Here is a 25719-nt window from a genome sequence, read left to right on the forward strand (position 1 = left end):
TATTTAAATTAAATGTAATATAAATAAAATTAAATAAATATAAATGATACACACACACACACATGTAATATAAATATAACTAAATGGCCTTTGGGAACCTCTTCCATAGGATTCCATCCATCTATTTATCACATACACACACACACACACACACTTATATTTAAATTAAATATAATATAAATAAAAATACATAAATATAAAAAATACATAAATATAAAAAATACACACACACATATACATATTTAAATTAAATATAACATAAATAAAAATATAAATATATTTATACACACATTTATATTTAAATTAAATATAAATAAATATAAATAAATATAAATAATATACACACACACATGTAATATAAATATAACTAAATGGCCTTTGGGAACCTCTTCCATAGAACTCCATCCATCTATTTATCACACACACACACACACACTTATATTTAAATTAAATATAATATAAATATAAATAAATATAAATAATACACACACACATATATATACACACACGTTTATATTTAAATTAAATATAAATAAATATAAATAATATACACACATATATATACACACATTTATATTTAAATTAAATATAATATAAATATAAATAAAAAGCAAAAAAAATAGACGCGTTCACACGTGCAATCCGACGACGCGTGTCTTGCCCGCCGCGGCGGCTGCAACGTTCCAGGGGAGCCCCCGCCGCGCCGGATCGAACGCCGCGTCCCGCAACGTTCCATTCCCTGCCGGGTCCCGGCCAATCCCCTCCTCCCTTTCCCCCGCCCCGCACCGTCGCAACGTTCTATCCCCTCCCCTTGCTGCTGCTGCTGCTGCTGCCGCCGGATTGCTGCAACGTTCCACCCGCTGCCGCTGCTGCTGTTGTGCAAAGGCCCGGGCCTTTTGTCCGCCTCCCTTCTTCTCCTGCTCCTTCTCGCTCTCTCGCTCGCCTGCCTGCCTGCCTGCCTGCCTGCCTCCATTGCCTCTCTCTCACGTGTCCCGGGCTCCCAGCTGGGAGGCGAGGAACCACAGGCTCGCTCTTTCCTCCTCACATGACCCGAGTGTTTGTCCCCGTGATCAGCGCCTCGGCTCCCGTGTCTGCGCCGCGTCCCTTCTTCTCCCCTTGCCTCCACCCGGCGTGAGGGGGGAAAGGAGAGAGAGAGAGAGAGAGAGAGAGCAGGGGAGCCGGGCCGGGCGCCTCTTTCCCCCCTCCTCTCCTCTCCTCCCTCTCCCTCTCCCCTTCCCTCTCCCCTCCCCCCTTCCCCCCTTCCCCCCTCCATGGACATGCTCGATCCCGGCCTGGACACAGCCAACGCCGCCGCCGCCAACGCCGCCGCTGCCAGGTAAGGCGCTTCCCCCACCCTCTAGTCTAGGGGATCCCCTGGCAGGCCTCTCCGCCTGGGCCTAGGCCTCGGCAGGGAGGGAAGGAGGCGGAAAGGGAGCCATGATCCGCCTCCTCTGGCGCCTCTTGCACCGAACAAAATGGAGGACGAGGCCCAGGAGGGAGAAGGGGGCGAGCGGGGGAAAGGAGGAAGGAGAGAGAGGAAGGAAAGAAGGAAGGGAGTCTCTTGTTTCCTTCCTTTCCCATAAAGTCCCCTTCTCCCAATCCTTCCCAAGGTTAAGAAGTGTCAAAAGGAAAGCAAGGGCCAACTTGGGCCTTCCCTTCTAGGTGTTTTGGACCACAACTCCCATCATTCCTAACAGCCTCGGGCCCCGTCCTTTCCCTCTTCAGTTCCTTGAGTATTCCCTTGCAAGTGTTTTGGACTACAACTCCCACCATTCCTACCAGCCTCACAGTCTCAGGCCCTGTCCTTTCCTTCCTCAGTTGCTTAAGTATTCCCTTCCAAGTGTTTTGGACTACAACTCCCACCATTCCTACCAGCCTGACAGCCTCCTTTTCCCCTTCAGTTGCTTAAGACTTCCCTTGCAAGTGTTTTGAACTTCAATTCCCACCATTCCTAGCAGCCTAACAGCCTCAGACCCCTTCCTTTCCCCCTTCAGCTGCTTAAGCATTCCCTTCCAGGTATTTTGGACTACAACTCCCACAGTTCCTACCAGCCTAACAGCCTCAGGCCCCTTCCTTTCCCCCTTCAGCTGCTTAAGCCTTCCTTTCCAGGTGTTTTGGACTTCAACTCCCACCATTCCTAGCAGCCCAACAACCTCAGGCTCCTTCCTTTCCTTCTGCAGCTGCTTAAGCTTTCCCTTCCAAGTGTTTTGGACTACAACTCCCACCATTCCTACCAGCCCAACAGCCTCAGGCCCCTTCCTTTCCCCCTTCATTTGCTTAAGCCTCCCCTTCCAGGTGTTTTGGACTTCAGTTCCCACCATTCCTGCCAGCTTAACAGCCCCAGGCCCCTTCCTTTCCCCCTTCAGCTGCTTAAGCATTCCCTTCCAAGTGTTTTGGATTACAACTCCCACCATTCCTACCAGCCTAACAGCCTCAGGCCCCTTCCTTTCCCCTCTCTATAGTGTAGGATTACTGCAGTTTGACACAACTTTAACTACAATGGCTCACTGCTAGAGAATCGTGGGAGTTGTAGTTGTGGCCTGCCTCGAGCCTTAAGTAGAGGCGGTTAGCAAAATAATAATAATAATAATAATAATAATAATAATGTGTGTGCATGAAGATAATATTATATTGTAATATAAGATATTTTATATTATTATTATTCCTGCTCTACTGTTTTCCCTAATCAAACTAAGGACACATCATTAATGTAGTTTGACACAATGTTAATGGCAATGGCTCACTGCTAGGGAATCCTGGGAGTTGTAGTTGTGAAAGGGGAAAGGAAGGGGCCTGAGGCTGTTAGGGATGGTAGGAGTTGAAGTCCAAAACACCGGGAAGGAAGGCCCAAGTTGGCTCATCCCTGGTGTAAACAGACAGAGGAGGTCCCCAAATAGGGGAATCTCCAGAAGGGAAGAGGATATAATTCTGCGTCTACACTGTAGGGATTTGAATCACTTTGTCAACACTTTCCCTGCCCTGCCTCAGTTTGCATTCTAGGGAGTATAGTTTTGCAAGGCCTTTAGCCTCCTCTGCCCAAGAATACCAGGGGATCGGTAAACTACAACTCCCAGGATTTCCTAGCAGTCAGCCTTGCTGTGAAAGTTGTGTTGAACTGCATTAATAACGTGTGCATGGATATAAAACTTGAGGCAGGCCACAACTACAACTCCCAGGATTCCCTAGCAGTGAGACCTTGCGGTCAAAGTTGTGTTGAACTGCATTAATCCTGCAATGTAGATGTGCCCTGAGTTTGATTAGGGAAAGCAGTTGGGCAGAAATAATAATCATACATAATAATATATTATGTAATAATATTATCTTCATGCACACATAATTATAATTGTTATTTTACTACCTGCCACTACTTAAGCCTCGAGGCAGGTCACAACTACAACTCCCAGGATTCCCTAGCAGTGAGCCATTGCAGTTGAAGTTGTGTCAAACTGCATTAATAATGTGTGCATGGATATAGTGTTATTATATTACTATTATCACTCTATTATATTATTATTGTTATTCCTACACTGCTCCTCTGTAATGTAGACGTGTCCTTAATTTGATTAGGGAAAACAGTAGAATAGGAATAATAAGTATAGTAATAATATTATAATAATGTATTAAATAATAATATAATCTTTATGCACACGTATTATTATTATTATTATTATTATTATTATTATTATTAGAAACACAACAAGATGAGTACACAGCTGACACTCTGCTGGCTGTATTGTTGTTGTTGTTGTATTATTATTATTATTATTATTATTTTGCTAACTGCCTCTACTTAAGGCTTGAGGCAGGCCACAACTACAACTCTCAGGATTCCCAGTCAGCCATGGCAGTTGAAGTGGTGTTGAACAGTATTAATCCTGCCCATAGTTTGTTTCGAGAGAGGAGTACTGCAGGAATAACAACAACAACAAAAATGTAATAACATTAATATAGTGATAATAATTATAATAATACAGTAATATCACCATGGACACGTTGTTGTTGTTGTTGTTGTTGTTATTATTATTATTATTATTATTATTTTACTGGCGGCCTCTTCTTAAGCCTCGAGGTGGGCTGTAACATATGGTAGTTAAAGTAACACACATTAAGACATACACATAAATGACATGTATTTTATCTTTTACAATTATCTGTAAATCGCCTAGCGCATTCTCGGATGAAGGGCGATTGAACTGCATTATATGGCAGTGCAGACTCATATAATCCAGTTCAAAGTGCATAATCTGGATTTGGAAACTGGATTCTATGGCAGTGTAAACCCAGCCTGAGAGTTGCAACCCGACATTCCCCCTAAAAGTCTTCTTTCCTTTTCATAGTGGCCCAATTGCCTGTTGTGGGCCCGGCTGGGGATATGTCATAATCGAGGCGAGAAATTGCATCTCTCCCCCTCCTCCTGTTTGCATGATGGGGATGTTGTAAACAAGAAACATAGTTATAGTTTGGCCTAATTAAATCTGTGACGGGCCAGCAAATGTGTGGAGTTAGCAAAGCTGAGCTACTCTTTTGAGAGCAGGCGAGCCATTATTGTGTTAACAACTTGGGAGTTTTCCACTGTGTAAGTATATGTGTATGTGTATGTGGCTTCAATTTGCTTGTCAACTTAGGGCGATGCCATTAATTTTGTAGAGCTTTCATCGGCAAGATATACTGAGAGGTAGTTGCCATTACTTTGCTCTGAACTATATCTTACAGCATCTGGGATTCATCCACATACTAAGTAGGCCTGACTGTGCTTAACTTCAATGATCAGATGGGATCGTGATGTTTTGGCCCTAAATAAACAAGGGTGAAAACCTCGCCAGCTACAGTCTCCTTAGCCACAAGTAATGGGAGTGGCAGGTCAGGAACATTTCCCAAACTTTCATCTTCCAGGTGTTTTTGACTTCATTTCCCATAATTTCTGAGCAACAATGTGTGGTGTCAAAGGCTTTCATGGCCAGAATCACTGGGTTGCTGTGTGTTTTCCAGGCTGTATGCCCATGTTCCAACAGCACTCTCTCCTGATGTTTCACCCACATCAATGGGAGTCATCCTCAGAGGTTGTGAGGTATATTGGAAACTAGGCAAATGAGGTTTATATATCGGTGGATTGTCCAGGGTGGGAGGAAGAACTCTTGTCTGCTTGAGGCAGGTGAAAATATTGCAGTTGGCCACTTTGATTAGTATTGAGTGGCCTTGCAGCTTCAAAGCCTGGCTGGTTGCTGCATTGTGTATCGCCTTAGCTTCAGGCTCAATTTGTGAATTCAGCATAATTGAGAGGGACTGGTCTGCTTGAAATTAGAGGCGTTGTATTTGAATATTCCTTCTCATTTGTCCAGCTCTGAAAGGACAGATTGAAACACCCTGTATCGAGAAATGTAACATTACCGATCCTTGATGTGCTCCATTTCTGTGTGCAGGAATGTAAGCATTATTGTGGTTTAAGAATCTTTAGGATAGCTTTTTTCCACTATGAACACATCACTTCTTTTCATTGCACTTGTATTTTGATCTATTAAGTTTCCCATCCAATCGTACACCGCAGCCACCTACAAACCGTGCCGGAAAAGAGCTGAAATGACATGAGAGAACCCTCCCACGAGGATGGTAAACCATCAAAACATGGGTCCCCTGGACAACATCTTTGCAGATGGCCAATTCTTTGACACCAGAAGCGACTTGCAGTTTCTCAGGTTGCTCCTGACATGACCAATAATAATAATAATACATGTAATAAAATAATAGAGTAAAATAATATAAATGTAATAATAGTAAATAGAATAAAATAAGAGATGTAATACAAATAATAATGATAACAGTGTAAAATAATAAATAACTTTGACTTGAATAGAAGCCAAGGGGGGCTTTTTCAGCCTAAAAAATCTCGGCTTATACTCGAGTATATACGGTACTTATTCTAGTGGTTTTATCCGCTAGATTAAGGTTGAACACTCTACACCACATATGTACAAGCGCAAGTCCCAGAGGCTGACCCGATTTGCCAAGTCATTTTATGTGGCCCTCTAGATGCTGGACCACAACTCCTGTATTCCTCATCATTGGACATTTTGACGCGAGCTGATGGGAGTTGTGATACAGTTTAGTCAGGATAGTGGGGTTTGGATTTATATATTGGTTTATTTGTTTATTTACAACATTTATATGCCGCCCTTCTCACCCCGAAGGGGACTCAGAGCAGCTTACAAGAGATATACATACATTATATTATTAGCATGTATAATATCAGTATTATATATTACTATATTGTACTATACCATTATATTGTAATATTAGTAATATTACATGTCATATAAAATATATAATTATAATATATTAGTAGTATTATATTGTATTACATTATAATATTATAAATAATATACAAGGCTTGTGGATATGATGTCTGACTTTAAAATGTCCTTCAACCTTTCCCCAGCCTCAGAGCCACAAGTTATATTGGGTTGCAATTCCCATTATCCCCTCTCCACATAGCGGATAATAAAAAATGATAAGAATTGTCGTTCAGTAACATCTGGGGACCCAAACTGGGTAAAAATGCATAGATTCTCAGTTCACGGATTCAACGGCCTTTTGAAGGTGCGGCCCTTGATGAAAATGGGTTGACAGCCCTGCCCTACACTTACCAGCCTAATTGCAAAACAAGCCTTTGCATCTCTGTGGGGTGATCTGTAGTTCTTTTGGATAATGGGATGGGAAGTGAGAAGAAAAGGTGTGGCAGCATGGAAAAGAGGATCCTCGTAGGTCTTGTTGCCTGTGCTGGAATGCCAATCGAAAATACAACGTTCTCTGGATTCCTCCAATTCTGCTGGCACATTATGAGCCCCAAATCTCCCATGCCGCTGTCCACATTGCTGCAATTAAAAGTACATTTTGTTATTGCATGCCTTCAGGTCATTTCTGACTCATGGCAATCCTATCTCTCATAGGGTTTTCAGGCAAGAGAGTGTTTGCCTTTGCCTTCCTCCGAGGCTGAGAGAGACTTGCCCAAGGTCATCCAGTGAGTAACCCTGAATGAGTAGAGGCTGGAACCCCAGTTTCCAGAATCCCAGTCCAACACTCAGATGACTGCATCATGCTGACTCTCATACTGACACATTAAAAAGTTATTTTTTTTTTTGTATTGTGGCAGCATCCTTGATTTATTTGAGGCAACTAATTATTTTAGTCTAAATATAGGACTGACAAAGAAAGAAAGAGGATGGCCAGTGCCAAGCTGGTCATATACCAGAGTTGACCTGTCTTGTTATAAAGCAGAAAAAGGGAATCTTTCTCTCCCCATATCTCTGCTCTCTGGCTTTATGAATAATTAGATCCCTGCTGTGTGTACCAAGTGCTAATAAAAGTCTGACATCTTTCTTCCCACTGTGTCCCTGTTCTAGTTCAAGCCAAATCAGTTGGGTTTCTGAAATAGTGTGTCCTATTTTGGCATATTGTTGGATTGGTGAAAAAACTTGAGAGTCCCAAGAGAAGACAGTAAGAGCCTTAAAGGGGCCCTTTTGGGCACTCCAGAGTTTGGGTATTACAGTTCCCATCCATCTGCCTAGTAAAAGGTAAAGGTTTAGTTGTGTCGGACTCTGAGGGGTGGTGCTCATCTCAATTTCTAAACCAAAAGAGCCAGTGTTGTCCGTATACGCCTCTGACATTAAGTCTAGTTGTGTCTGACTCGGGGGGCGGGGGTTGTGGTTCTCATATCTGTTTCTAAGCTGAAGAGCCGGCGTTGTCCGTATACACCTCCAAGGTCATGTGGCCAGCCTTCCCACCAAGGCGGTATCTACTGATTTACTCACATTTGCATGTTTGCAAATTGCTAGATTTGCAGAAGCTGGGCCTAATAGCGGGAGCTCGCTCGCAGTTAGGCCCAGTGGTGCTCCATGCAGTCATGTCAGCCACATGACCTTGGAGGCGTCTACAGACAATGCCGGCTCTTCAGCTTTGAAATGGAGATGAGAACCACCCCCCATTAAGTCTAATCAGACACGACTATACTTAATGTCAAGGAGAAACCTTTTGCCTTTTAGGGAAGGAGGAAAGTGATGCATGCTTCTTTGGACTCACTGAGAAGAAACACGGAATGCAAATGGATTTTTTTTTTATAAAGTAGTATTAATGGGCGACTCTTGTTTCCGGACAAATAATAATAATAATTATTATTATTATTATTTATTTGTCGTGTCAGGGCAACCAGTCAATTGTATTACATCTCTAACAGAACAAAACAGACAGACAAAACACAAAATTTGCAAGTTTGGTAGTTGGTTAAATGTCCTTTGACCAGTATCTGGCCGCTTAAAGTGCTTCTGGTATTGCTGCAAGAAGGTCCTCCATTGTGCATGTGGCAGGGCTCAGGGTGCATTGCAGCAGGTGCTCTGTGGCTTGCTCTTCTCCACACTCGCATGCCGAGGATTCCACTTTGTGGCCCCATTTCTTGAGGTTGGCTCTGCATCTTGTGGTACCAGAGCGCAGTGTGTTCAGCGCCTTCCAAGTTGCCCAGTCTTCTGTGTGCCCAGGGGGAATTCTCTCATTTGGTATCAGCTATTGGTTGAGGTTCTGGGTTTGAGCCTGCCACTTTTGGACTCTCGCTTGCTGAGGTGTTCCAGCGAGTGTCTCTGTAGATCTTAGAAAACTATTTCTTGATTTAAGTCGTTGACATGCTGGCTGATACCCAAACAGGGGATGAGCTGGAGATGTCTCTGCCTTGGTCCTTTCACTATTGGCTGATACTTCCCGGCGGATGTCAGGTGGTGCAGTATCTGCTAGGCAGTGTAATTTCTCCATAGGGCACAGACACCCCGTGATAATGCGGCATGTCTCATTAAGAGCCACGTCTACTGTTTTAGTGTGGTGAGATGTGTTCCACACTGGGCATGCATACTCAGCAGCAGAGTAGCATAGCGCAAGGGCAGATGTCTTCACCCGTCTCATAGGAAACCTGCTACAAAACAGGAGCTTTTTTGTTGAGTTCCAGGGCCAGAGAAGTAGATGGCAGAAACAGAAGAATGGCCTGCCTCAGGGGAGCGTGCTTCCTCCATCCATGTTCAACATCTACACAAATGACCAGCCACTGCCAGAAGGGACAGAGAGTTTCATCTATGCTGATGATCGTGCCATTACTGCTCAAGCAGGGAGCTTTGAGATGGTAGAACAGAAGCTCTCCGAAGCTCTAGGTGCTCTTACTGCCTATTACAGGGAAAACCAGCTGATCCCCAACCCATCTAAAACACAGACATGTGCTTTTCATCTCAAGAACAGACAAGCATCCCGAGCTCTGAGGACCACCTGGGAAGGAATCCCACTGGAGCATTGCAGCGCACCCAAATACCTGGGAGTCACTCTGGACCATGCTCTTACTTACAATAACAATAATAATAATAATAAATATTAATAAAAATAAAATAATAAAATAATAATTATAATAAAATAATAAAAATATAATTATAATAAGGCTGCTGAAGGCCACCTTACTGGGATCTGCGCTCATTATTCGCCGATACGTCACACGGTCCTAGACACTTGGGAAGTGTCCTACATGTGATCCAATACAACAGCCAGCAGAGTGTCTGCTGTGGACTCATCTTGTTATGTTTCTAATAATATAATAAAGCAGAGTGATCTTGATAGCTGTGACTAACCTTGTTATGTTTCAAATAATAATAATTCACATATGCCTCTAAATCTGTAGGTAAGCCAAGAGGTAATGGAGTTGCACACATACACATCCCTATTTTCTTAGGGTCTAGGTGGCGGTATAGGGCAGAAAGCAGGTTGCCCTGTCCCATCCTTCCTCCCTGTAGTCAATTAATAAATACTGGAATGCCCCTAAACTTCACAGTCTACAAATAGATAGGAGGCAGGGAGATCCCAGATTTGTCAGCAGATTCATAGGCATAAAAGAAAGGATGCCCAGGTGGCATTGTGAAGTAGTGACTAAAGCCAGTCAGAGTGCACTGTTTTTAGCACTGTTTCCCATCTTGAGTGTCTGTTAAGAGAAGAACCATAATAATAATAATAATAATAATAATAATAATTGCTTGGGAAGTGTTCGACTTGTGATTTTATGATAGGAAATCCAGCATATAGATCTCGTTTGCTGTGACATACTGTGCTTTTGTGTCTATTATTATTATTATTATTATTTGTCACATCCATGAATTCAGTGGCCCTTTGAAGGCAACCTTAAGGCTGATGTGGTCCTCAGTGAAAACGAGTTTCACACTCCTGACACCACCTATAGGTTTCATTCAGTGCAGGATATATTCTAAGGTCCTGATACTTGTGGTTGCATATAATAGCAAACCCTACATACTGAACATACTTGGCCTGGAGTATATTATAGAATAGCATTGGAGGATCTAGGGAGGCCAACAAACATTTCTAGGAGGGAATATTTTTGGGAGCATGTGTAAGTGAGACCGTGGATATTGAGAGTGTGCATAAAAGAGCCATGTTATGATTTTTATGCAGGGATTCCCTGAGAATTATTTCAAGGCTTACTCCAGGGTAAAAAGATTAAGAACTGATTAGTGTTGGACTGAAAGCATCAAGTTGTTCAGCGCTGTACTTGCAAGAAAGGAGACTTCTAAACTCATGTTTATTTGTGTAATAATAATCATCATCATTATCTTTATTTATAGCCCGCCCTATCTCCCCAAGGGTACTCACGATGGCTTACAACAATATGGCAAACATTCAATTCCAGTGAAACGTATAATAAATAGAAAAACAGCTTAAATGAACATGACATAATGCATTTAACACATTTAACATATTAAATCAATTAAAAACTCTTAAAATCTGACTAAAATAATTGGATTGAGATTACTAAAATATGTTTTGTGCTGATGTGCCTTCAAGTCATTTTTGACTGATGACAACTCTAAGGTTTGCCTTTGAATTAAGCAATTCAAACAGGTTAAAACAATTTCAAAGGGCTCAAAGAGGGAAGAATATTTTATTTTTACATATGCTTATAGAGCCAGTGTGGTGTAGTGGTATGTGGTGTAGACCAGGGGTCCTCAAACTAAAACTCAAGGGCCAGATATGGCCCTTCAAGGTCATTTACCCGGCCCTTGTTCAGGGTTAACCTAAGTCTGAAATGACTTGAAAGAACACAACAATAACAACAATCCTGTCTCATCAGCCAAAAGCAGGCCCACATTTCCCACTGAAATACTCATAAGTTTATAGTTGTTAAAATTGTTCTTCTTTTTAATTATTGTATTGTTTTAAAGTGCCTTTTGCACTACAAATAAGAAATGTGCAGTGTGCATAGGAATTCATTCATGTTTTTTTCTCCAAATTATAATCCAACCCTCCAACAGTTTGAGGGACTGTGACCTGGCCCTCTGTTTAAAAAGTTTGAGGACCCCTGGTGTAGACTAAAACACCAGGAGACCAAGGTTGAAACCTCTATCCGGCTGTGGAAACCCACTGGTGACTTTGTAAAAGTCATACTTTCTCAATCCAAGGGAAAGCAAAGACAAACAAAGTCATGTCAAGAAAACCTTGGGATAGCTTCATCTTATGTTCCTTGTAAGTTGGAAATTACCAGAAAAGGCACATTTAAAATTAAGATGCTTAAATGTATATTTGGCAATGAAGACTTCCATAAAAATCCTGGGGTTGAAAAGAAATCGGTGTGGGCAACAATCAGAGCTCAAAGGAAAGGTCTTTTACCATTAAAGGAGCCACAGCCCCCCCCCCCCCAAACCACCCTTCATGTGTTCCTTTCCATTATATTGCCTCCACTTCTAGGACACAGAAGAGTACACCTTTGGTAGGTATCAATGCTCTGCAAGGCATCTATAACTATCCCTCCATATTTGTGTTTTTGACTTTTGTGGGTTTCAAGGATTTGATTAACATGTTCTCTTTAGGAATCTCTAGGTCAGTAGTTCTCAACCTGTGGATCTCCAGATGTTTTGGCCTTCAACTCCCAGAAATCTTAACTGCTGGTAAACTGGCTGGGATTTCTGGGAGTTGTAGGCCAAAACACCTGGGGACCCATAGGTTGAGAACTACTGCTCTAGGTTGTTCACCAGAGTGATTGTGTAATCAACTTTTTTTGTTCACAGGAACAGCTCTCTAGGAATCTCTAAATCTTTCAATACGATTCTTGGTTGAGATTCCAGGAGACGTTGACCATGGTCATACAGTAGGACCTAGTAATTCCTAGAGGGTTGCTCTCTCAGTTAACAAAAATAGTAATGTTTATTTTACACTTTCATGGAGGTCTCAGCAGATGTGGTGGGCCAACTGTATAGGGAAAATTCTCCAAGTTTTGAAGTTTCAAGCTGTTTAGGGCCTTGAATGTTATTGTTCGCTGCACAGTTCTTTCTCCCCTTTTGCTTCCCTTTCGGTGCGGCAAGCACTTGCTCTTCATCTCTGCACCAACATCCTGTCAAGATAGCAGCCTTATCTCCCTTTGCCAGTGCAATGGATTAAAGTAACTGAATGCCTTCCAGCTCCGAAGTCGGCTTTACGCAGAAGGCTGGGGGCTTCCTTGTGAAAGCAAGAGGATATTAACCTTGTGGCAGACATCAGCGCTGGAATCTCTTCCTTTCAGAAAGGCTTGGGTCACTCATCCAGGAAGAAAGTACGAAGCAGGGCATTCTTATGGCACGTAGTGGAGGAGAGACAGATGCAAGTGGAGGAGAGACATAGCAGGAGACAAAGCTAGGGGTGTGAATTCTGTGAGAGAAACAGTGGGGAATAATGATCCATTTGGGGCCTGGAGCCAAATTCTGTATCATGAACGGAATTGTGTCACCTGCATAAAGAATATTGGCTCAGTTTTTGTCATTCCACATGGCTTGTGTCCTGTTTTTGCTTTTTTAAAAAAATGCATGTGTTTTGATTTTTACTCATCCTCACGTTAACTGCTATGGAATCATAGGAGTTGTAATTTTACAACATCTTTAGCTTTCTCTGACAAATCGGTGGTGCCTAAACAAATTCCAAATCTCAAAATTCCATAGCATAGAGCTTTGGAAATTCACTAGGCATCAAGCTGCATTACTTCTATAGTGTAGATCAGTGGTTCCCAACCTGTGGTCTGTGGATGGCCAGTGGTCCGCAAGAACTAAAATATGGTTGGCGACCTCACTGTTACTATACTGTTGCAACAAGAGCCACTGGCCTCTCCAAAACCCTGAGGCTTATTAAATATGGTTTTCTGTGGGCGAGCAGATGGCGACTACTGGATGGCATATGTTCTGTATCAGAAAGTAGAGCTGATATGGTCTATCCAATGCAATTTTCTGAATAAAAACCCCAAATAACCAAACCGAATCTAAAATTAACCAAACACTGATGCTTAACCCTTTTGGTATTAAAAGGCTGAAGTGCTCTTTCAGCAGTCACCAACCAACCCATCTGCAAAAAAAAAAAAAAAAAAGCCTAAGTAAGTAAGTACTAAAGCGCTGAGAAAAAGGTCGAGATCCACTGGTGTAGATGCGCCCAATTGGATTTGCCTTCTTTGACTATGTTATCATTCACTACCTTGAGTCCCATTCTTTGATTGTGGTGTAAGCTTTCTCTGCCCTATCTTCTCACATGGAGCTGTAATAGAAACACTGAATCTATTAGAAAAGAAACAGTTGTATAGCTTGGATGGGTGGAGGCCCTGTTGCCCCAAACCTTTGGTCAAAGCGGCCTGCTGCCATCCCCATGCTACACAATCCGAGAGTGATGAGACAAGTTAAACTAATAAACACAGGTCTTATATAATCTTCGTAAACAAGATGCTAGACCATCCCATAGTCACCTACTGATCATGTCCAGAAACTCACATGACAAGAACTTGGTGTGAGTTTATTAATGGGTCCTTATGATGCGTTCCTTTACAGCCCGGCCAAAGCCGGTTCAGGCAGGCTTTGTGGTTGCATAACACTTTAAAATACATTCATAAATAGCATAAAATAGTTCTAGGCACATGCAATAAAAGCGCCTTGGCTTTTCACTAAGAGTAGTTTGAGGCTCAGAGTGTAAATAAAAGTACCATTAAAAAGTGTCTGGTCCTCATTGGTGCAGATGTCGTCGAACACTGGATGGGGACCAGGAAGTAGTGTGAGCCAACGCTCCTTTCGTCTCTCTTTACAAAAAAACAAGGCCTTAATACAGCCTTTCTCAACCTTGGGGTCAGGACCGTGGGGGGGGGGGTGGGTCGTGAGAGGGTGTCAGTGGGGTCGACAAAGACCATCGGAAAACACAGTCTTTTCTTTTGGTCATGGGGGTTCTGTGTGAGAAGTTTGGCACAATTCAATCGTTAATGTGGTTCAGAATGCTTTTTGATTATAGGTGAACTATAAATCTGAGCAACTACAACTCCCAAATGTCAAGGTCTATTTTCCCCCAATTCCACCAATGTTCACATTTGGGCATATTGAGCTTTGGGCCAAGTTTGGTCCAGATCCATCACTGATTGAGTCCACAGTGCTCTCTGGATGCAGATGAACTACAACTCTAAAACTCAAGGTCAATGCCCACCAAACCCTTCCAGTATTTTCTGTTGGTCATGGGAGTTCTGTGTGTCAAGTTTGGTTCAATTCCATCATTGGTGGAATTCAGAATGCTCTTTGATTGTAGGTGAACTATAGATCCCAGCAACTTCAACTCCCAAATGACAAAATCAGTCCCCACCCCATTTTTATTCAAATTTGGATGTATTGGGTATTTGTGCCAAATTTGGTTGAGTGAATGAAAATACATCCTGCATATGAGATATTTACGTTACGATGCATAACAGTAGCAAAATTACAGTTATGAAGTAGCATCGAAAACAATGTTATGATTGGGGGTCATCACAACATGAGGAACTGTATTAAAGGATCGCGACATTGCTTATGTTTACTTATGTTTTAGTTAACTATGTCTTACTGGATTGTTTTTGTTTTTCATCACAACGCTTAATTCTTCGTCGTAAGCTCACTGTTATCACTGTTGCTTTATTGTGTATTATTTTGATACATTTGTACTCACCTGAGGCATTGGATGTTTGTCTTTGTGTGTGTGTAAACCGCTCTGAATCTCTTCAGGGAGAGACGGTGGTCTAGAAATAAAGTTTTATTATTATTTTATTATCATTATTTTAATAAAGCAGGATTGGGCAATGTTAGGGGCGGACCATGTATTAATATGTGGGTGGAAGTCATAGGGAGGACGGAGCAGGCTTGTTTTCTGCTGCCCTGGAGACTAGGACGCCGAACGAAGGCTAAGAGGAGATATGATAGCCATGTATAAATATGTGAGAGGAAGTCACAGGGAGGAGGGAGCAAACTTGTTTCCTGCTGACCTGGAGACTAGGATGCTGAACAATGGCTTCAAACTACAAGAAAGGAGATTCCACCTGAACATGAGGAAGAACTTCCTAACTGTGAGATCTGTTCAGCAGTGGAACTCTCTGCCCCGGAGTGTGGTGGAAGCTCCTTCTTTGCAAACTTTTAAAGAGAGACCTGGATGGCCATCTGTCGGGGGTGGTTTGAATGCGATTTTCCTGCTTCTTGGCAGAATGGGGTTGGATTGGATTGCCCATGAGGTCTCGTCCAACTCTATGATTCTATGGGGATCTTATAGTCCCTTGTGCATTGGCTTAGGTACCATTGTGCTGTATTTTTCACCTACACTGACCTATTGTAAGTCCAAGAGTGTCTCATTTTTCAATAGGAATTACCCTGAAGTCATGTTTTCCAAGAAAATGATCTGAGGGGGTCGTTTTTTGTCTCCACTGGGTCAGGGGCTTGCTGAGGCCAAGCTATCACCACTAGCACTAGTCAGAGACCTTCTTGGTGACCCATGTCTTTCTCTTTCCTCTCTGTTCCAGCCACGAGAAAGGACAAGAAAGTGAAGAGGGAGTCGAGCTGCAGGAAGGTGAGGAGGGGTCCTGGGCTGGCTCAGAAATGCCCAACCGCCCTGCGTGAGCAACTGGTAACCCCTGCGCAGGGAGGTATTGCTGCAGCAAGGGCTCCACCCCATAAGTAAGGCATATGCTGTTTCTGTGCGTCAACGAAAGCTGAGTCCTCTTAGCTTTCTCCTGTCTGGATCCCTTTGGGTGGATTTTGTTCTGTTCTGATGGCCCACTGTCCCCGCATGCACACACATTAACGCTGCACATTGGGGTTGAATGGACACATCTAGCTCTTGCCATTCATCACTGAAATTTAATGTGAAGCAGGAACCTTTTGTTATTAATACACTGAAGATGGCATTCGGTTGATTTTTATTCGCAAGGAAGGTCATTGTTGCTCACAAAGAGGTTGCAAGTCTATTGTACCCCAAATCCAGAGCTTTGCAAAAGTGTGCTGTGACACATTAGTGGGTTGGCTGTAGTGTGGAGGTAGGTCGTATGAACATAAGAAATGACCAAAATCTTGGACATGGATCTTATTTTACAAATCATATAATTTTTAAAATTATTATTATTTATTTCAAACATTTGTACCCCGCCCTTCTCAACCCCTGGGGGGTTGGGGGGACTCAGGGTGGCTCACATCCAACACAATTAGATGCCATTACATATAAATAATACACACCATAATATATATATAAAAACATAGTAAATTGATTTCAAAATTAGTTTAAAAGTAAAAAGTTCATTTATAAAAAGTGCAGTAGTACTGGCTGTCTAGCCTTATGTAGAAACAAATTCAGCAAGCACAACACAATCGGAAGCCTGTCCATAATCCATTTTCCATAACATTATCATTATTACCATTGTCAATTATCTGCCAGCTACCCAAAGGCCTGGTCCCATAACCACGTTTACAATTTGCTCCTGAAGGCGAGGAGGGATGTTGTTGACCTGATTTCGCTGGGGAGCGAGTTCCACAGGCAGGGAACTTCCATGAGATGTGTTGTGTTCCATATACTTCATTATTGCAATTTCTATGTCCATTTATCTTATAAGGGGTTGGTTTAACCGCTGGTTTGCTAATAAAACTGAATTATTTTGTCACAAAATGATGCATTATCTCAAAAGTGTGCCACTGCCCTAAGTTGAGGGTGGGAATTTCACAGTCCACAAGCCTGAAGGACTCTGTGATCCCTCTGAAATGTCATCATAAAAATATAAGTTTATAAGTAGTGGGTGAGAATTGCACCTCTAAGAGGCATTATTCCTTAATTTAAATTCAATTCTTTTTTTTTAAAAGACACCCCCACCACCACTGCCCATAGCATTTTACGAAAACTGGATGCAAATGGGTGGATAGATAGATATGAATATAGATATGGGCAGGTTTCCAACCAGTGGTCCACAAGAACGAAAATAAGGCCCGCGGCCTCACCATTACTACACCATTGCCTTGAAACCACATAGCAATGGGAGTGACTGGTCCCGTGAAACCCTCTTATAGTGCTGAGGCAAAGGGGATGTTGGGAGGGGAGAGGCTGACTACCGATGAAAGATTACTACTACCACATCAGCTCTAGATTATTAAATATGGTTTTCTGTGGGCGAGCAGATGGCGATTATTGGATGACGTATGTTTTGTATCAGAAATTAGAGCTGATGTGGTCTATCCAATGCAGTTTTCTGAATCAGCACCCCAAGACAAATCTAAAGTTGACCAAAAACTGATTTGTAACCCTTTTGGTACCCTGGTCACGTGGTCCCTGGTCAGAAAAAAGGTTGGAAACTACTGCGCTATTGAAATGAAGGGACTTCTAGCCTAAGAATAACAAAAACTGGAAGAACTAGAAAATTTTTGGAGAGGCCAAACTTTGTCAGAAATTGATAGACAAAACTGCTCATACTGGTCACGTAGATTTGGGAGGTGGGAGTCATACTGTATTCCACAATCTATTTTAGTTTCCCCATGAAAAATAAAAGCTTTGGGGGTAAATGCAAATTTATGGATTTTCTTCTGAACTTTTTGAGAGTACTCACCTGCTTGCTTTCTTTCCCAGGGGATGGCACGAATGCAGACGAACAGACGGCCGTGGCCATCGCTAGCGTCCAGCAAGCGGCCTTCTCAGACCATAATATCCAGTATCAGTTTCGCACAGAGAACAATGGAGGACAGGTAGGAGACTGCTTCAATAAGTTTGGCTTTTACTGACAAAGACCCAGTTCTGGAATTATCCGTTGGAAGGAGGGGCAAGAGCTTAACATACAGAGGCTTCCAACTGTGGGGTTGTTTTGGTTAATTAATTTGTACCTTATGCTTAGATATCTGAAGACTCTTCTTTTAGGTTGCTCCTCTGAATGGTCTTCATGTGAGTTCACCAGAGTTTGACAGCTCTTTGGAGCCAAGTCCAGCACCTTCTCCTTGCCTCCGATCTCACTACTGCTCTGATCTTTTCTGCCTTCTCTCCCAGGTGACATACAGAGTAGTTCAGGTGACAGACAGTCAGCTGGATGGACAAACAGATGCAACGGGGGCAGTTAGTGTGGTCTCAACTGCAGCGTTTACAAGTGGCCAGCAAGCTGTTGCTCAGGTGAGGAAAGGTCTTGATCAGACCCAGAAAATAGCTTTCTTTGGGAACTGTTGGTTTGTTTTAAGTCAGCATCGGAAATTGTGGTTCTTTAGACTTCCTGTCTTCAGAACAACCTCCTCAGGACCTCAGATCAGTGGGCAAAGTATGTCCTTCCATCCACGGGACCACTACCCACAGTTTCTTTTACAGAGTATGACCTCTAGACATTTTCTAGGTCCTCCAGGTGAGTTGACCATAGATTCACACTGAAGGACCTAGCAGTGCCTAAAGCAGTGGTTCTCAACCTGTGGGTCCCCAAGTGTTTTGGCCCACAAATCCCAAAAATCCCAGCCAGTTTACCAGCTGTTGGAATTTCTGGGAGTTGAAGGCCAAAACATCTGGGGACCCACAGGTTGAGAACCATTGGCCTAAAGGTATGTCCTCTTTAGGCATTTCCTAGGTTCTTCAATTCATCTCTCCTGTATGCTTCCACTGGAAGTCATTTATTCAATAGGGTTTGCTATTACCTACAGCTTCACATATCTAAGCAAAGTCCTGGAATACATCCCCCATGAACATGTAAAAAAAAATCGAGACTTATGAGAACAAAATGGAGAATCTTGCTAACAAAAGCTTCATGTCCCTCAGTTCACCCCAGGTCTTTTGGGGCTGGTTCTCTCTAAGCCTCAAAACCAGAAGTAACTACATGGTCCTCCAAATGTTTCGAAGCTATAATTTTCATCATGTGCAGTTTCCATGAAGAAGAATTATGGGAATAGCACAATCTGCGAACATTTGGAGAGATGCAGGTGTCACCTTCAACCAGGGAAAAGCATGATTGGCATTTTAGTGATGGTTCTACCATTGCCCACCTTATTCTATCTGTCTATCTATCTATTTGAAACATTTATATCCTTTCTCACTCCGAAGGGGACTCAGGGTGGAGCACAACATATATACGGCAAGCATTCCATGCCGGGACATAAAATAACTATAAATATACACAAACACTAAACTCTGTTATATCTACTTTAAAATCAGTTGTTTAGAACTATCTCAAAACACCATGCTGGCTCCACTCAGCAGAGTGCATTTCTTATTATTGCCTTATTGCACTTTAGTCCCCAGCTTAAGGAAATAGCACTGATAGAGGGGAACCCTTCGGTTTTTTCTTCTGAGCCCCTTTCTCTCTTAGAAGGCAGAACTGCATGCCCTACACAGCTTTCCCAAACAACTGACCTCGCCTTTTCTTGGGGGCCACATACAGCCCATGGGCCACACTTTGCCCACTCCAACAGCAGATTATTTGCTGGATAAATGTTTAAAGTGTTTTAAAAAGTATTTCTATTTTGGAAACTTTGGCTTCTGGGTGCTTGGTGCTAAAACCACCCTTTCACACAGCACAGCTGTGCTCCAATGGTCCATTTTGACAGGAAATTTTGGAATTTGCAGTTTAGCAAGGGAGGTTTGAAATTCTCAGCTGGGGTTCTGGTGCCTCCCCAAAGCTATGAATCTCAGATTTCCACAGAAGATATCTGTAGCCGTTAAAATGAGGAAGAGCTCAATAAAATGGGAAAGGACGCAGTGTTTGGTTGTCCTCCTTCCCTGGTGGACCGTCAAGATGCTAACAAAGCATGTCTAGCCTTGACTGATTCACACATGCTGATTTTGCCTATCAATTTCCCCTCAAAATGGCCCGAAGTTGCTTCATCTCTGCAGAGTGGTTTGCTTTTATTGGACCAGGGTGAATAGAGGGGCATGGAGGCGCTGCACGCTAGGATGTGGTTAGTGGCGTGTGGCTTCTTGTTGCTGTTAGCATTCACTGTCTATGGCAGTGTGTATGTCTTTCCTCCCTTCTCTCACACCAGCACTTCCTCCTTCTAGAATAGATTGAAGAATAGTTTTCAAGATGGCTCAGTTGGGAGTCAGTTTCAGTTTTCAAAGTTGTTTCCTCCTTATCCGCCAGAGGGCAGTATTGAAAACACCGGCCTTCAGAAGTGAGGATCATTAAAACATCTAAACATATATACAGTATATCATTACAGTATATCATTAAAACAGCTAAATACCAGAAAGAAAAGTTTGGAAAGCCCTGGCTTCAACTCTCTTGTTGTTGTTCCACACTGCTATCTTGCCAGGCTGTGATCCAGAACCCCTTCAGCAATGGCGGGAGCCCAGCCGCAGACACCGTCAGCGGGGAGGCACGGTTTGCGTATTTCCCTGCTTCCACGGTGGGAGACGCCACTGCAGTGTCGGTGCAGACGACAGATCAGTCGCTGACACAGGCTGGAGGTAAGGAAGTCAGAGCTTGGTGAAGTAGGGGAGTTTAGCTGTTGGCCATTTGGGTCTTGTTGGCCTGTAGCTCCCATTAAACCCTCCACAATCTGGCCCAGGCATGGTCAAACTTCATCCCTCCAGGTGTTTTGGACTTCAACTTCCAGATATCCCATCCAGCTTACTGGCTTTTAATAACTGAAGTCCAAAACACCTGGAGGGATGAAGTTTGCCCATGCCTGATCTAGCCAGTGTTGTGGGATGATGAGAATTTCTGATCTAACAACATCTGCTGAACCACTGTTGTAACCCGCTTCGAGATACAAGGAGAGGCGGGTAAGAAATAAAATTATTATTATTATTATTATTATTATTATTATTATTCCCCATCCTGGCTTTAGAGCAGTGTTTCTCAACCTGGAGGTTGGAACACCGGAGGGGGAGGGGTCATGTGGGGGGTATCAGAGAGGTTGCCAAAGACCATCAGAAAACACAGTATTTTCTGTATTGTCGAAGGCTTTCATGGCCGGAATCACTGAGTTGTTGTAGGTTTTTTTGGGTTTTTTTTTTTTTTTGCTATATGTCCATGTTCTAGAGGCCATATAGGAGAGAATGCCTCTAGAACATGGCCATATAGCCCGAAAAAACCTACAACAACCCACAGTATTTTCTGTTGGTCATGGGGGTTCTGTGTGGGAAGTTTAACCCAATTCTATTGTTTGTGGGGTTCAGAATGCTCTTTGATTGCAGGTGAACTATAAATCCCAAATGTCTACAACTCCCAAATGTCAAGGTCTATTTTCCCCAAACTCTACCACTGTTCACCTTTGGGCATATTGAGTATTTGTGCCAAGTTTGGTCCAGATCCATCACTATTTGAGTCCACAGTGCTCTCTGGTTATAGATGAACTACAACTCCAAAACTCAAGGTCAATGCCCATCAAACCCTTCCAGTGTTTTCTGTTGGTCATGGGAGTTCTGTGTGCCAAGTCTGGTTTAATTCCATCTTTGCTGGAATTAAGAATGCTAATTGATTGTAAGTGAGCTATAAATCCCAGCAACTACAACTTCCAAATGACAAAATCAGTCCCCCAACCCCACCAGTATTCAAATTTGGGCGTATCGGGTAATTGTACCAAATTCTGTCCAGTGAATGAAAATACATCCTGCATATCAGATATTTACATTACGATTCATAACAGTAGCAAAATTACAGTTATGAAGTAGCAATAAAAACAATTTTATGGTTGGGGGTCACCACAACATGAGGAACTGTATTAAGGGGTCAGGGCATTAGGACGGTTGAGAACCACTGCTCTAGAGAATGTCCTATCTCTCTGCTTTTATTTGCTAGACCAGTAGCCTGGTTAGATACTGGCTTTTGCAGAGTTGCTGGCTCCAGCATCCTCTGTGGATGTAGTCCAGGCGAGGCAAAGTGCTGCCCCTCTCCAGCCATATTTGTGATCCTAATGCAAAATATAATAAATAAATAAATAAATAAATAATCAAAACTATTTCCCAACCCCAAGTTCTGCATCTTTGCCCTCCAGCCCATTTTAATACCACAAAAGTTTATATGCCCCCCAAAGGTGTAAAAATGCATAATTTGTACAGTTTTTTTAATTTTCCCGGAATGACCTCTGTGGGCTTGGGAAGGCATTTTCCTTGCATTTGAGCCTTTTTACTTGAAAATATACCCTTAGGTCTGTGAGGGGGCATTTCTATCATTTTGAGGGGTGTATGTGTATGATCTAGATCAAGTTGTGCCTTGGAAAGGCATTTTTTTGTGAAGGAAGTAAACAGGAAGGGACTTCTGCTTCCTTCCTGTAGTTAATGAAGGCCTCTCCTGGACCCAAAATGGCCCAGGAATACCCCCAGAACATGGTAAGAATTCCCCTAATGGTCTAGGGCGCATTTGAGGTCCTTTTGAAGGGGGGTATTGCTTTATATGGTGGTGGCTGCAATGGGGGGATGCAGCCCTCTGGGGTTTCCTGGGGGGCTCATGCAGCCCCCTTGCCTCCCACAGTTGGCCACTCCTTTCCTAGGTAAATCATTGTGCAGAGCTGAATATTTTCCTGCAGGATCCACTTGTAGCAGGTTGATCTCTTTCCCCTCTTGCTTTCTGTAGGGCAATTCTATGTAATGATGACGCCACAGGATGTGTTGCAGACAGGAACGCAACGAACCATCGCTCCTCGTACCCACCCCTATTCCCCGTACGTATAGTTTCAGGAATATATTCAAGACAATACAGATCTGACATAAAATCATGGTGTTTTATGAGACCTCAACAATCATCTATTCGAACTCCATGCCATGGAGGAACATAAAATCAAAGCACTCCCAACAGATTGCCATCCAGCCGCTGCTTATAAACCTCCAGAGAAGGAAACTCCACCACCTTCCAAGGCAGCATATTCCACCATCAATAAGTTTTTTCAGAATGTTTCGGTGGAATATCTTTTCCTGCAATTGGAATCCGTTGCTCCATGTTCTAGTCCAGGCATGGGTAAACTTTCTAACTTGGGAAATAAAAATTGAAGAAAATGGCACTTTCTAACTTGATGGGTCGGAGTGAGGTGGGTGGGCCAAGAGGGAGGGGGTTGACCCAAGTCCCCTCCCTGTCCTTTCCTCCCCTTCCTCTTCTCTTATGGAGGCAGATAGTGAAGAAAAGACAAAACTTTTGAATTCCAAAAGGGTTGGCTTTGATTAGGATGAGATGGTTGATGGGAGAGAAAAAGCATATCCATTAGACCTATATTGCCTACTCCTGATATAAAATCCTAGAGTTGGAAGAGACTCCCAAGGGTCATCCAGTCCAACCCCTGCCCTTACTGTCAGGAAGTTCTTCCTAATCTTTTCAGCTGAATCCTTTTCCCAGCCACATGAACCCTGGTCCCTAGAGCAGCAGAAAATCAGCCCCCCCCCCCCACCTTCAGTGGGAGACCTTTTTAAATCTTAAAACATAGTTCTCATGTTCCCTCTCAACCATCTCTTCTCCCAGCTAAACATTTGCCAGGAAGAAAGGAGGAAGGACAGAGAGAAGGCAGGAAGGAAGAAAGACTGGAAGAGAAGGATAGAGGGAAGGAAGGGTGTAAGGGAATGGAGGAGGGAAGAAGAAAAGAGAAAGTAGGAAGGAGAAAGAGGAAGAGTGGGATGGAAGGGAGGATGGAAGGGAAGGAAGGAAGGAAAGACAACAGGGAAGGAAGGAAAAAAGAAGAGAGAGGGAAGGAGGGAGGAAAAATGGATGGAAGGAAGGAAGGGTGAAAGGGAATGGAGGGAGGGAGGAAAGAGAGAAGGAAGGAAGGGTGAAAGGGTGGAGGAGAAGGATGGATGAGAGGGAAGGAAGGAGGGAGGGAAGCAAGACAAAAGGGAAGGAGAAAGAGGGAGAGATGGATGGGAGGGAGGGTGGAAGGGAAGGGAAGGAAGGACAAAAGGGAAGGAAGGAAGAAGAGAGGGAAGGAGGGAGGGAAGATGGATGGAAGGGAGGAAGGATGAAAGGGAATGGAGGGAGGGAGGAAAGAAGGAAGGAAGGTTGAAAGGGTGGAGGAGACGGATGGATGAGAGGGAAGGAAGGAAGGAGGGAGGGAGGGAGGAAAGACAAAAGGGAAGGAGGGAGAAAAGAGGGAAGGAGTGAGAAAAGAGGGAAGGACGGAAAGATGGAAGGGAAGGATGGAGAAAGAAGGAAGAGAGTGGGGAAAGAGAAAAGGAATGAAGGATAGGATGTTGAGAAAGAGGAGGGCCTGAGAAAGGAGCCCAAGGGGCCGTGTTCGGCCCCGGGCCTGGGTTTGCCATTACCCGTTTTAGCCTTTAGAGTGGCACAAAACAAGCTTGCCTCCCTTCTCTTCAAATATTTCAACATGTCCCTTTCTCTTTGCCTTCTCTTCTCCAAGCTAAACACACCTAGCTCCCTAAGCTACTCCTCATAGGGCTTGGCTTCCAAACCTTTTACCATTTTATTCTCTGGACACAATCTAGCTTTCCAATATCCTTGAATTGGGGTGCCCAAAACTGGACACAATGTTATTCCAGGTGAGGTCTGCCCAAAGCAGAACAGAGTGGATCCTAGAATGTTGATAGCAGCTATTCCATAGGCAAGGAGCTGAACTGGGAAAGCAGGTTTTTGTTTTTCATGGGAAGATGATGCAGGCAGGAGGAGGGTGGAGCATGGAGCATGCAATATCATGGAGGTAATGACAGACAAAAAGAAGACACTGTCAGATGGAGCCTAGTCCTGGAAACTCCCTGAGTGATCGGTGAGGGAAAACTACCCTAAAATAAAGCTGAGCATCCAAAACAAACAGGTTACAAAAGTTGAGCATCAGCTCATTAATGAGCAGAGCATGAAGTGCCATGTGAAGTGGTTGTAAAAAATTCAGAGCATAGGCAAACATGCAGAGTCTGGTCTTAAAAAATCACAAAAGGTTTATTTACAATCATAACTACATTTCTTCATTGTAAAGAACTGGGTCTGAGCTACTCTAATACCCATCTCTTCTAAGGTTTCACGAGAGGGAAAAACTCAGTCACTACATCTCTCCTGACACACAAGCAGATCTCAAAGCACACAGCACATACTCTCCATACTACTGTGTAAGAAGGCAGAAGTTAGATTTAAAAAGCTTGCAGTAGAAAAGTAACCATTTTTAAACAACCATTCGGAATGAGAGCGGAAAGAGAGTAGAGAAAAAATTAGTTACATTCCAACTATAAAAATAAAAATATAGGAAATAAAATAATAAAACTGTCATACAGGAGACATGGGGAAGAGGAATTCCCTCAACAGTTTGAACTAACTAAACTGTTCCTCATTGAGGACTTGGCCAGTATGGGGTTGAATTCATACTCTGCCTAAGGAAAAGGCCATGGCAAACCCTCTCCAAACAGATCTTGAACTGAACCAGATAAGCTCCCCAAAACTTTCTGCATATGTTTATTTCATTTAACATGCCTTGGAATGGTTCTTGACATGGTACATGACTAAATCTTCATGGGGCTCTTTACTCTTCTACAGCA

At 43.0% G+C, this 25719-nt stretch overlaps 1 protein-coding gene across 2 annotated transcripts in view; it reads left to right on the forward strand.

The window, feature by feature from the left end:
• Positions 1–828: 828 nt before the first annotated feature.
• LOC137095099 (upstream stimulatory factor 2-like) overlaps positions 829–25719 on the forward strand; it is a 37913-nt gene continuing 13022 nt past the window's right edge. Inside the window, exons 1-7 of one of the 2 annotated variants that reach the window (XM_067461340.1) lie at positions 829–1336; positions 15836–15882; positions 17920–18035; positions 18331–18450; positions 20568–20721; positions 22534–22587; positions 22832–22919. In XM_067461340.1, the coding sequence (XP_067317441.1) occupies positions 1272–1336; positions 15836–15882; positions 17920–18035; positions 18331–18450; positions 20568–20721; positions 22534–22587; positions 22832–22919 (644 nt within the window). In that variant the 5' untranslated portion in view covers positions 829–1271. The remainder of the gene's footprint in view (positions 1337–15835; positions 15883–17919; positions 18036–18330; positions 18451–20567; positions 20722–22533; positions 22588–22831; positions 22920–25719) is intronic. The other variant, XM_067461341.1, reaches the window with a different exon arrangement.

Source organism: Anolis sagrei, chromosome Y, assembly GCF_037176765.1.
Source record: "Anolis sagrei isolate rAnoSag1 chromosome Y, rAnoSag1.mat, whole genome shotgun sequence".
In the NCBI taxonomy this organism is placed as follows: domain Eukaryota; kingdom Metazoa; phylum Chordata; class Lepidosauria; order Squamata; family Dactyloidae; genus Anolis; species Anolis sagrei.